General features: G+C 33.5%; 1 protein-coding gene across 1 annotated transcript in view; it reads right to left on the minus strand.

The window, feature by feature from the left end:
- Positions 1–1,831: 1,831 nt before the first annotated feature.
- LOC110032880 (exosome complex component CSL4) overlaps positions 1,832–13,276 on the minus strand; it is a 58,931-nt gene continuing 47,486 nt past the window's right edge. The window contains exons 4-7 of the mRNA XM_020736658.1: positions 9,327–9,415; positions 8,377–8,461; positions 7,883–7,964; positions 1,832–2,221 (exon numbers count right to left, since the gene is read on the minus strand). Of these exons, the coding sequence (XP_020592317.1) occupies positions 2,109–2,221; positions 7,883–7,964; positions 8,377–8,461; positions 9,327–9,415 (369 nt within the window). The 3' untranslated portion in view covers positions 1,832–2,108. The remainder of the gene's footprint in view (positions 2,222–7,882; positions 7,965–8,376; positions 8,462–9,326; positions 9,416–13,276) is intronic.

The raw sequence follows: 13,276 nt of genomic DNA on the forward strand, positions 1-13,276 counted from the left end.
GGTTATCGCATATATATATATATATATATATTAAAAAATTTAATTGACTATAAGTCTATAAAGAATTATAATCAATTAAAAGTATTAATTAAGAAAGAAGAATAAAAATTATTAAATTAGATTTAAATTATGTTTTAACACAAACAATGATTTTTAAATCTAGCCCCAATCCTTAACATCTTATGGCTAGGTGATTAGGGTTGCCAAAACGACTCTTTGTTTGTGAACAGCTTTTGTTCGGCTCTCTAAGCAAACGAGCCGAACACGAGGTGAGCCTGGGCTCACTCACGTTCAGCTCGCTTACACCCATAATATACAGCAACAACATCACCTAACCCCACGTTAATCCAAAATTTTACTCAAATGAAGCATATTAAGATTGATTTTCCTTTGTTTGCGACAAAGTGCAACATAACCATTTATTTGCATGTCTCCCATTTCCGCTCCAATGACCACTGGTTGGTGCTCCAACCAAGTCTCTGTCTTGCATATGAGGACTGGCGTTCTCTCCAAGAACTCCCATCTTGCAAATGCATTATAACAAGGAAAGCTCTCAATCCAGTGCAATTGTCTCAATTATGAAAACCATTCATATTTGGAATCATAATCTCAATATTTATAATCGCTGCCAATATTCCTATGAATATTTAGCTCATTAGTTCCTGTAAAAGCTGCTGCCATTTTCTTGTGCATATACTAAGGCTGCAAACAAACCAAATGTTTGATAAGTTGCTAATTGCTGGACTCACTAAGAGCCCGTTCTTGTTCATTTCATTAACTAATTCAATAGCTCGAACATTTTTACAAATGCTTGATTATTAAATAAATAAGCTTAAACTTTTTGTTCATTTCATTTATGTTCACAAATAATGTCATTTAAAACTCACAAACAAACTCATTAAAAGGCTCGATGAACAGTTTCATTTAAATTTTATTAACAAGCTAACGAATAAGCTTTGATTTAATGCTTGTGAAATAAGATCAGTTAAAACTTAATTTATATTTGTTAATAAACTCAATTTGAAAATCATTTATACCAAGATAAATTAAATTTTTAATTCAAAATTGATGCAACAACAACAAACTTTTATCCTACTAGTTGGGGTCAGCTACATGAATCCCTTTTCCCCATTGTCATATCGAGTATCAAATTTTTATTTAATTCTACTAGTTTAAGATCATTTTATATAATATGCTCAATTTTTTTTAGATCTACTTTTTCCTTTCTTAAAATAAATCAAATTTAAAACATCTGCTCTTCTAATCAAATCCTCAAATCAAATCCTCAGATGACTGAGATATATTTCATAATACATAAAATAATATAAATGTTTGTTTGTTTAGTTCATTTATTTTGCTAGTTTGCATGTTTATTTTAAGTATTTGTTTAATATCTCATTTATTTAAGGACATTTGTTTTTATTAGTTCAACAAGTAACCCTATAAGCTCAACATAGTTCATTTGATTAGAAAATAAGAAAAATCATATTACTTGGTAGTTCGCTCGATAAAGGTCATTTGGTTATAAATCAAATAGCTCAATAATACAACTTGATAATATACTCGATATTAACTCAATTATCATCATATGAAACAAATATAAACGAAGTTCAAACAGTCAGTATGACAAACAAATTTAATTTGAAGATAAATACAGAAGCTCGATTCTCAGTATGACAAACAAATTTAATTTGAAGATAAATAATGAAGCTCGAGCTCAAACTTTATAAACAAGTTCAAGCTTGAAAACAGTCATGGTCAACTCGGCCCGATTCATTTGCAGACCAAGCATACCTTCTTCCTTCTCTGCACTAAAAAATGATTATGTATGATTGTTAGAAATAATAAAAAGGCGAGAATATTTCACTTGGTTTCTATTATACATAAATCATAAATGAAAAGCAAATTCATTATGAAAGTTTGAGCAAATAGTTGAAGGGGACATTGATCACAGTTGCAAGTCACAAATAAGTGCTCACACTTCGGATTGAGACATAATCGCCAGGGGTAAAACTGATAAACTGATAGTCACGACAAGCAAATGAGCAGTTTAAAGCCAAGAACAGGTAAAATCCAGTTTCAGAGTAGCAAGAAATATAACCTTTTCACTAAATTCTGAAATGGAAGAATGTTTGAAGTACTTTGGCCACTTTTCTCTTTTCAATTTGACCAGTTGATGGGCATTGCATCTCCGTCCAACTGATTGGTACCATAGTAGCTCCTGTAGGACAATAAAACATGTTATTCAACGAAGTTAGTCCATCCTCCCGGCAGAGGTTGTCTAAGTGGTTTCAGAACTTAGTTTAGAGGAATGTGTTCTGAAATGGAAAGAATGCCCTTTCAAGTATTGGCTTGCGAGAACGCAAGAGAGAGCATATTGGAAGCTTGCAAAGTAAATATTATGGCTTTGTTCTCTTTGGGGGAATAAGTTAGAAAGGACATATTGTTTACTTTGCAATTACATATCGACTGTTTGATTCGGGTATGATTCATAATAATTTGATTTTACCAAGAAAATTACAACATATGCACATTTCACTCTAGCAATTTCTGCTTAAACCAAGTGAAAGCTGAAGTGGAACATAAGTGTGATTAGCAGTAGGCTGTGCCTGTTCTTCAAGTTATTGGTTATTCCTTCGAAACAAACAAAAATAAGAAATTGCTTTTCCACTCAATTCCGCCTCAACCTTGCACGTTCAAACTGTTTCAATACAATTCCTTTGTATTTCCATTTCCATTTACTGTTTTTTAGGTGCTTAAATTCAACAAGAGCCTATTTATAACCTCTAATAAGAAAAAAATGGATGTTTGCATGGATGTAAAGCATAACAGCGAGAAGACATAAGAAATGCATTAAGGAATGAGAGAGAATATAGAAGTGAGGGAGGGTGGCAAGCACAAAGGGGATGATCTTTTTGAAGGAGTCGGCCAGAGCAAAAAAAAATAAAGATGAAAAGAAAAGAAATAGTGCTAAACGAAATAAGAAATCTCACTTCACTTAATATATTATTTAAAAGTCCCCTAAACAATAAGAAGTTAGGGTCTTCATAGCTAAACAAGCAATCTCAATTAACTAGCATATCGCCAAGAGTCTCCTAGACTACAAGTAGAGAGGTTCTTTACAGAGATTGATGTTGGATGCTTTAAGAAAATTTGTTTTTTAATATTGGGGTATAAATTTGTAAATATAAACTTTGAGGGGCAAAAATGTTACTTAAATTTTAGACGAAGCTCCTAAAATGATTTTTTTAATAAAATAAAATATTTGTATTTAAGCATTTTACCTACATACATATTAGAGCATATGTATAATAATTGGAATACCATAGAACAATAAATATTCACTGAGTTACTGTGCTACTTAGTTTGTGGTTTCATTTTTATTACAACAAAATCTTCGATAAATTGAAGGGCTCATAAGAGAGAATTTGTATACAAAGAAAGATAAATTCAAATAAGTATCAAAATATATTGAATCTTGTTCAGATTATTATTTTTTAAATAATTATTGTCCCCGCACGTGAGCTCCTCTCACGCAAGCCCAGCCACTTGAATCAGCTGTACTACCGCACACGATAGCTCCTTACTCAGAAATTTGGCAAGGGTTTGAGCCAGCTTATTCTTCCTCACAGTACCCACACTCCGCGTTAACGTCTTCACTTCGTCGCCTGCCCTAAACGCACGTCCTTCTTCATGCCGGAGCCCTTGACGTTCCAATTGGAATCGAATCTCCGGTAAGATACCACACAACTTTTTCTTCTTCTTCTCCCGTTCTCAATCTTGCCTCCGCCTCCCTTCATTCACGTCAATTTATAAGACAAATCACCCCTTTGGTTCCTGACCCTCGTTTCATTATCCTCTTTTTTGACTCCTTCGAGGAGAAGAAACGAGGCATTGCAATCATCCCCACTTACAAAAATTTCATACTCGAAATTTATAAACAACCTGAAAGTCATCTCATTAAGAAGGTTAATGAGAGGTCGACATGAATTATCCATAAATTTCATAATAAAACTAGGGTCATTCATTATAATGAAAATTAATTATTATAAAGTAAAGATCTGATACAAGGCGGCTCAACTATACTGCCCTCATCAACGAAATCAGGATAACAACATAACACATAAAATACGATAAGAGAACACCCTTACATGTAAGTAAATGCCAGGCTCATCAAACCCCATCATCATTAACAGCAATAAGTTCTTCAAGTTCGCTATGAGTAAGAGAATAAAATAGAAGTTGAACATGTTGTCTTGGTTGAGCATGGGTAGGAGCCGAAGCTATAGAATCTATTTTTCTCTGCCTACATGTAGTCTTTCGTGAAGGAGCTGCACCTGATTTTTGATCTTCAATGTTCTTCCAACCTGGCGATGGACAATATCTTACTATATGACCGGGTTAACGACACCAGTAGCATGTGTTAGAGCTCATCAAGCATTCACCCTTAAGTTGTCTTCTATATGACACAAGTGACTATAGTACTTTGAGTCGTACCTCTAATAAATCCACCTGCATTGAACTTAAACTTCTGCCCATCGGATCCCTCTAACTGATCTACATGCTCTCTTTTATCAATACTCTTCCTTTTGTGCGTCTCCTTACACTTTTGAGTAAGCTGATAATTGATCTCCACTGTTTTAACTTGTTTCACTAATATTGAGTATCCATCGATCCTTAAAAGAATCATCGGTTGTCTGATCGAATCCTTTAATCCCAAAAGGAATTTGTAGTACTTTTATTCTGCAGTAACGATCAACTGTGGCGCATAACTTGACAGTGTAGTGAATTCTACTTTGTACTGCATGGCTGTCTTTTCTCCTTATATCAATCTGATAAATTTGTCTCATAAATTTGTCCCGCTTCTAGTGGATATAGGTATAAATCACTTTATGAATAGCTTCACAAACTCCACCCAACTTACCATTACGTTGGGCGTGTCCCTTAAGGCCCGTTTGGCGTCGCGGAACAGCTACGGGACATTTTCAAAACGCCAACATTGGTGTTTGTTTTTTTCCTTCTATGTTGCGTTGCGGAATAAGCAGGTTTCCATTTGTATTACATGTTGCCTGCAAGTTCGACCCCGCATCCCGGGTTCAAAATTTGGTTATCTCTGGCTGCCCTACGGTTCACAATCCTGCCAGCCGGTCCAATCCAGCTTTAATAATCTTAGTTTTTACACATAAGGGTGAGAAACCGAACTTGTCCTGGTTCGACATGTAGAAAACAATGGTGGAATAGTGGGAAAAGGCTTGGAAAAAGGTGGGGAGGGATGCTAAAGATTTGGCCAAGTCTTTTGGAGGAGTTTTGATAGAATTTTGGTAAGGGAGAATGAAGTATTGCTTTGCTTGGAGGCTTTCAGATTATGGATTTAAATAGCCACGAGGGAGCTTTAGGGAAGCTTGGGAGGCTTCGTTTAACTTGGTTTGAGCCTTGGGGAAAGACTATAGGGTTGAGGTAAGTTGGATTAAGGTTTGGTTCAATTTCCTTTGGATTTGAGGTAGTTGTTCATGATGGCTTGTTACTTCGATTTGGCTTACTCCCCTTGGATTTAAGGTACTCGAGTTTGACATTGATGTGGTATTGATTCGCATGGATGGATGGATTTATCATGATTAAACATGGGCATAAACCACCGGTTTTAAGCTTTAGTCAGTGAGGTGTTTGGCTTGGATTTAACTAAACATTGGATTTCGTTAGATTTTAAGGTGGCTTAATGTAGATTCGGTATGAGATGACTTTTGACTTGGGTAGGGTTTCATTGAAATCTGGTGGCTTGGTGGCTTGGCTTCTGACTTGTCATGAGATTGGGTGGCATGGCGGCTTGGAATTTGGCTTGAGATGGTTTGAATTTTGGGCTTGGGTTTATGCTTGGGCTTGGTTTGGTGGTAGGGTGAGGAAGCTTATCAAGTGGGTTTGGTTAGATGGATTTGGAATTTGTTAAAATTAAACATTTAAATGTTTGTTATTTTATCATATTTTGAATTTGACTTTTTACTTTATTAATTAAATTTTAGGTTTGTCATTTTTTAATTTTGGTGAAAATTTGATGACTTTAGTTTGATTTAATTTTGACTTTTGTTAATTTAATTCGCATGATTTTGGTGAATTTTAGATTTTTTATTTGATTTAGTTTTGATTGTTTTTGACTTTGATGAATTTGTTTGTTTGATTTTAATTTTGATTTTAATTTGATTTTAATTTTGTTTTTATGATTTCAAAGAATTTTATTAAATTTGATTTTAGGTTAACTTGATTTTATTTAAATTTGATTTTCTTTGACTTTGATTTGGTGATTTTAATTTGTGATTTTAGTTTTAGTGTGATTGGCTTAGTTTCAACTTTGATTTTGGTTAATTTGGTCTTTAGTGAATTTGGACTTTTTAACATTGTATTAATTATGATTGATTTGATTTTAATTTATGAATAAATTTAATTTTGATTTCAAGTTAATTATTTTGTTGAATTTTGATTTTGATATTATAAATCTGATTTTATTGAATTTGACTTTCAATTGGTGATTTTCATTTTAACTTTTCTTTTATTAAAAGATAAACTTTATCTTAGTTCAACATGAGCCTCATACCCAATGTGTTATTTATGAACAAATAAAAGTAATTAGGAGAGATAAGTGTAAAGTGCTCAATAAGAGAGACCAAATAAGAGACCTAAGTCCCTTAGGTCAAATGGTGGTAGCTTTAGAGATTTCCAAGTCTATAGGAACTCAACAGAAGTTCCAATGATTGGACTTAATCAACTTAACCAAGGGTTAACGATTTGAAGTCAATTTTATGAAACTATAAGGAGTAGAGAAATGTTTGAAGTCCTAGCAAGAAACTGATTCAATCACTGGTCCTCTAAGAAAACCATTAAGGAAGCCTTAAGGCTAGATCCTACGTTCTAGAGAGAGAACAAAATAGAACTTAAAAAAAAATAAGGTCAACAGTGGCAACACTAATCATAGCATGAGTAGAGAAAAGTGGAAAAAATGGAAGGTAATCAAGAAAATGTTTAAAAGAATAGCTGTGTCAATAATTGTTGTAAAATGTCTATTGTGGATGTCCACGTGCCCTTCAAGATTTGGAATATGCCTATCAGAATATTAACCAAGCTCAATAAGGTAGCCCACACACAATAACCAGAGGTAGTTTAGATCAAAATAGATCCAGCTACCAAATAGAATAGAATCCCGGAATAATCAAACCAGCGCATAAAAAAAGGACTTGTACATTATGGAACAACAGTTGATGGTTGAGCTGGGAGTTTAGCAAAGTGAAGGAAAGGAAGAAAGAAGAAAATAGAGAAAAGAATGGTGAAGTGCTGGAAATCGCAGGACTAAACATTGAAAGAGGTTTAAAAGAAACCATCACAGAACTAGGAGGAAGTCATAAAAGAACTAGTAAGAAGAGAGAATAAAAGAGGATATAATCTGAAGATCCATGGAAGTTGTTGCGTTAACAGAAAGGCTACAACAGGACAAAAGGAGTGGATAGAGATTATGAGGTGCCTTGGGCTTGAGCAGGAAGACACGTAATTTAAAGAAGTATGTGTTTTAGTGTTTCTTTTCGCTCAAAACTACAGTAATAGAAACGGAAAGATGTGAGAGACAGAGCAGCAAAATGGTAATGCCAATAGAGTGATATTGACCAGTATGAGGGGAAGAAATGACCAAAAAATCGTAGTGATAAAGAGGAATGTAGGAGATGTAGATCCCTCCTTGCAAAAAAGCAAACTTTCGTTTATAATTCACACTCTATAAAGTGAAAAGCTAAGATTCCGTGATTAGAAAAACAACTCAACATTCTGCAGCATTATTTCCACTGAGCATTTAAACGAAATCACAAACAAAACATGTGATAATATAACAAGGAAAGCAGCTTACCTGCCATACTCTGAGCAGAAACAACTCCCAATTCATTCTTAGCAGTGGAAAGGTAATAAGCCCTTGCATCTCCCAGAGAAAGCTGAGTGGATAATTAAGTTAAACAATTCCCCTTATCCGTTCCATAGTGTACAAGTTTTTGAAAGACCATAAATTGCTAGTAAGTGAAAATTTAAAAAGTTTAATATTCTATCCAGCCAATTTGAGAAGCATCAACCATATACGTATTGTGCGTGTTTGGTAATGTCATGGATGAAAACGGGTTTTTGCACGACAACACAAATGCTATTAAAAAGGTGAAAAACCTCAAATTCAGGAAAGCTGATAGAGTAATGCTGAGACCAAAAAAACTTCTGGAAAAAAAATAATAATTTATGAACTTTAAAGTTAAAAGTTATGAACAAATTAAAGGAAAATTAATGAAACTTTAAGCCTAATATAACATATTTATGTACAATCAATGAATAGAAGTTGAACTTTCAAATTTAGGATACAACTACGGCTTTAACAACGTCGCCAGGTTGAAAAGATTGGTACATATCAACTTTATCAATTTCAGTTGCCCTGACATCTTGCTGCCTGTTAACATCAAAGTACACAACAAATGTCGGGGGTAAAAGGTGAAACTACCAACAGAATGTAAAGCTTGGAGTGACAACTATATCCTAAGATATATGTTAGCTATAACAGTACAAAATTAATAAAGCAATATAAGTAAACAAATTATGCTATTTTTTCAATATGGCATAATGAAAGAAATACATATTTGATGCATATAATGAAGCGTTTTAAATGTTTCTAAATCAACATTGGCTAGTCTCTCACTAAATGATTCTTGATCCCACAACTTTAGCAGTAGCAGGATAGTTTCATTCTTCTAGGATCTCCAGGTCCTATAATTACACCAGCTAATGCTGATCCAAGTTTTCCCATGCGTGTCTAACAGATCAATTTCCTCAACTCGTTTTCAACATTATTCAACCCTCTAGATGTTACATTAAATGAGAATTGCCTCGGCTGCTGAGCATCTCTTCATTCTGCTTCAAGTTTTTTTATATTCAAGCAGTTAACACGGTTGGTGCTGCATCATTTGAGTCTTAGCCACATCACAATCGTTAATTCTACAACAATGATCAAAATGAACCACCTTCCATGGTCTTGATCAGCTGTAGTGATGTCGAGTACATATACCAATGCACAAAAGCAACCAGTTAGCCTTTTTCTAAACCTTATAATTTTAAATGGTTGCAAATTTTCATGTTTAACAGAATCAAGTTGATTATCAATCCATAGGTAGGTGACCCTCAGATATCTGCTTTTATGATAAAAAGATAAAATAAATAAACTGCCTTAAAAAAAGAGAAAGCTATGGCCGACAAAATTTTCTTGAAAAAACTAACATGGCTAAATAGGAACTCAAAAAAAAAAAAAAAAAAAGTGCAACCTGATAATACCGGTAAATTTTTCCTTAACAGCCTTCGATTCAACACACATTATATCAGCTGAAACCATTCTAGCCATTACCCTAGTCACCTGCAAGTAGGAAACATTTGTGTATTATACTTGTATTGAAAACTGTTTTTTTAATAATGTTGATATTCAAACTAGCATAGATGGGGATACACATTTACATTCATTTCAAAATATCTATTATACTTGTATCTTGGAAATCCCTAAGGGTTTATCAATTATAGATTTGGTCAAAACCGAAAACTAAACAAAACTGAATAAGATTGGTTGATTCAATTCGGTTTCAAAAATAGATTTCGATTTTCGGTTTTCAAAACCTCAATATTCAGTTTTTGGATATTGATTTGGCCTTAATTTTCATTTAATGAAACAAACTAAAAAACCAAAAATTCATAATTAAATAGAAAATTCATGTAATTAAATGAAAAATTCATGAAATTGAATCAATATTATGCAGATAACATATGTAGTTTTCTATGCGTTCATAACCGAACTCCAACTAATAACTAAATTTTGGTTGTTCATAACTGAACCGTTTAAACCGAATTAAATTGAGGTTCAATGTACTCGGTTTTATCAAATATTTGATTTGTTCGACTTTTTGGATTTTGGATTTTTGTTACAATTGATTTTGACCAATTTGAAAAGCAATTCATGTAAATTGATCGAATGCTCACCCCTAATTATAGAAAAAAATACATAGACAGACAAGATGGATCTCACTACTGTATTGTGTTCAGACCATCATGTCAAGCCATTTGGTGTCCTAGTCAATGCAAGACAGAAGAGTAGAAAGCAATGTGAAAGAGATGAATTCATAAAAATAGAGAAGTGATACATTGCTATTCATAAAAACAATAGTAACATCAAAAAATTCAAAGATTTTGTCTAGGAAAAGTCACCAAGTATATTAATAGGAGAAAACCACAAAATTCTTCCATTTACATGGCCCTCAAACAACTCTCAAAATATAGTTCATCAAAACCTATTTTCTAGTACAATGCCGCAGTTTAAAACAATTCCATTACAACTACATGAATAAAACAAATAAAAAAAATTTTATGCAACAGGGATGGTTGCCCACATCATAGATCCATGGTTTTTTATTTTAATCATTGTTTGCTTGATTCTTCTGAAAAATTGCTTGAAAATAAAAATATAATTGAATCAAATGATTGAATGAAGCATTCAAACATTCCTTCTTTACATTCGGTGCCATAAGTTAAAAAGTGAGAAAGGATATAGCAAAATTTCCATAATTCCTACTTTCAGATTTTGGCCAAGTTAATAATGAAAGGTAGGTAGTTTTATCTTGCTATCTCTGCCTTCATGATGATTAAATCATCCTTAAGTTCTCCATATTTGATAAGCATGTCCAAAAATAAGATCTCCCTTACATTTGAATGACAATAATGAAAAAACTTTTTATTTTTGGATGATCATAAATGAAAAATTCATTTTTTTTTCCATCGTTAAATAACAATGATAAAGACAATCAATTTTCCCCATAATGATGATGGTAATGGCAATGACAACACTGCACCATCCAATTTATGAAACTTTCCATGAATGCAGAAAGATTTGCAATTCAAACAAAATTCTCTATAGTGTTATCTTTCATTTACTCTCTCTTTAAGAACTAGGTTTAAGGTACCAATGGTTGAATGACATTGCAAAGCAATAAACCAAATTGAGAAAAGCAAGTGAATGCTAAAGTTTTCTTTATTGGAAGACAAAAGCAAAAAGAATGAATTAAAGAAGGTGCTTAGATAGCAAACATAATTAACCTTGAAATCAACATAACAAATTAAAATCATTCATCTCAAGTAACATTCTAAAAGGAGTTATGATCCCACTCATATTTGTCAATGGACAATAGCGAAGCACAAAATTCCTGGTGAAAACATAATGGACAGCATGTGTTATTTTAAATATAACACAAAATAAAGAAAATTATAGATAAAAATATAGCTAAGCATGAAACACTACTAAATTGAAAGAGAAACTATCATAATAATGAAAAAAATTAAAAAGAAGATTTGATTCAAGTGCTCAATGCCTCTAACCGCTATATCTAACAATTTTTTTTAAAATTCCAGACAATGAAAGTAATGACATAAATAAGAAATACACACAGAAGAGTGTGGTCGCACAAGCAATAATGTGATGAGTAAGAGTATCATCCCACAAAGATTGGTTTGCAAATTACTGAAATTAAATCTGCAAACTATTATTCAAATGGTTGGATTGGAGCAATGCAACAAATTAAACCTTAAAGTAAAGTGCAAAAAAAAAAAATACTAAGAATAACTATGGCTACGATCTAGTTAGAAAAAAATAAGGGTAAGCAGCTCTAGAATTTGGATTTCACATGTGTTGATTTGATTAACAGATAATCAAATTAAAGATCAAGTTCATTTTAATAATAATGAGATCCGATCAGAAATGGCCCTACCTTGCTCTTACAACTATAGAATTTTTACATCTCAACCTACCTACCCCTCTGATAGATTCTATGCAAGAAATGTCGTCAATGCTCTTAGGATATTAAAAAGTAGCACACAAGTTTTCCACCCTCTCTAATATACAGTCCATCCACCATGGCATTTTGACACACAATTAGTCTGTTCTCCAACTCTCAATTTCAAACATAACTTCGAACTTATTAACAGGTATCCACACAATTAATAGACCTTTATAAAGCTGAGCAAAACACATTGCATATGAAAGAAGCACAAAACATCAGTTACTCTTCATGGAAAATCAACTGATACAACCAAACATATGATTCATCCATCCCCCAGAAATGGAGACTGATTCATATTTAAGAAAATTGTAAAATGAAACAAATAAAACTTAAACATATTTTCCAACACTTAGGAGCAAAGGAAAGGAAAATGAAAACACAAGGAGAAGGCCTCATGAAGTCCCGCATAATCTTCTTCGTCATCCTTTCTAAGCCAATAAAATTCTCCAATGTAGCCTCCAACGTTAGAAGCCTGGAGAAAGGTGCATTGAGACACCTAAGGAACTTGACAAAAAGTTCCTTAATTTGTTCCCTAGGAAACCCTAAATAGGGCTACTTCGATTGGCTCCAAAAAAGCCAAGAATTAATATGAAATCAAGTGAAAACTAGGTTTAGCGATAGTGTGCGTTAGGCACCATACTATGAGCTAGAGTCTGGCATCTAGGTGCTTGGCTCTCTGTTTGGTGCTACCCAAACTTAGAGTAAAGCGCCAAGGGCCAGAACCAAGCCCCCAGGCACTAGTCCAGCACCCTAATGCGACTTCTAGGGGCGTAAGAGCCAGTTTCCAACTTTAAAGATAGATAACTTGGTTCCCAAGCACAAAGGTGTTTTTACGCTCCATAATGAGTTGAGTTTAACCCTAAAATGATTGCCCCACTAGACGTGAAAATTTAGCATATATTTTTCCACAACTTGGCATTTCTCCTACACACATGCAAGGTTTGAATTTAAATTATTATTGCATAAAAATAATTAAATAGCTTGTAAATATGAATTAATTTGTGAATTTAATGTGGGTTAAATGTGCATATAATCACAATTATCATGAGATATACACCTCACATTATGTGTGACTCACATCAAGGCACCCCTTCCTTGAAGATCAATGAATCAAGCACCTCAAAACATTAATTATTAAGAAAATAAACAAAATATGCAAAATGATATCCTATTTTAATAATTTATCTCTCTCTCGATCTCCTACAAGTGCTAAAATCACCTCCCTCAATCTCATGCTAGCAACTGAGCATTGTCCCTCACATCATCCTTCTCCTTCCTCCTGCCCTCAGTTGTCTCCTTCCTCACCATTGTCAATCATCTCTTTCCTGGTTGCCACTACCATCACCCCCTTGTCAAGCATTCTTCCTTCATAAAAAGCATATTTCATCTTCCTCAAC

The sequence above is a fragment of the Phalaenopsis equestris genome, unplaced genomic scaffold, assembly GCF_001263595.1.
Source record: "Phalaenopsis equestris unplaced genomic scaffold, ASM126359v1 Scaffold001046, whole genome shotgun sequence".
Lineage (NCBI taxonomy): Eukaryota > Viridiplantae > Streptophyta > Magnoliopsida > Asparagales > Orchidaceae > Phalaenopsis > Phalaenopsis equestris.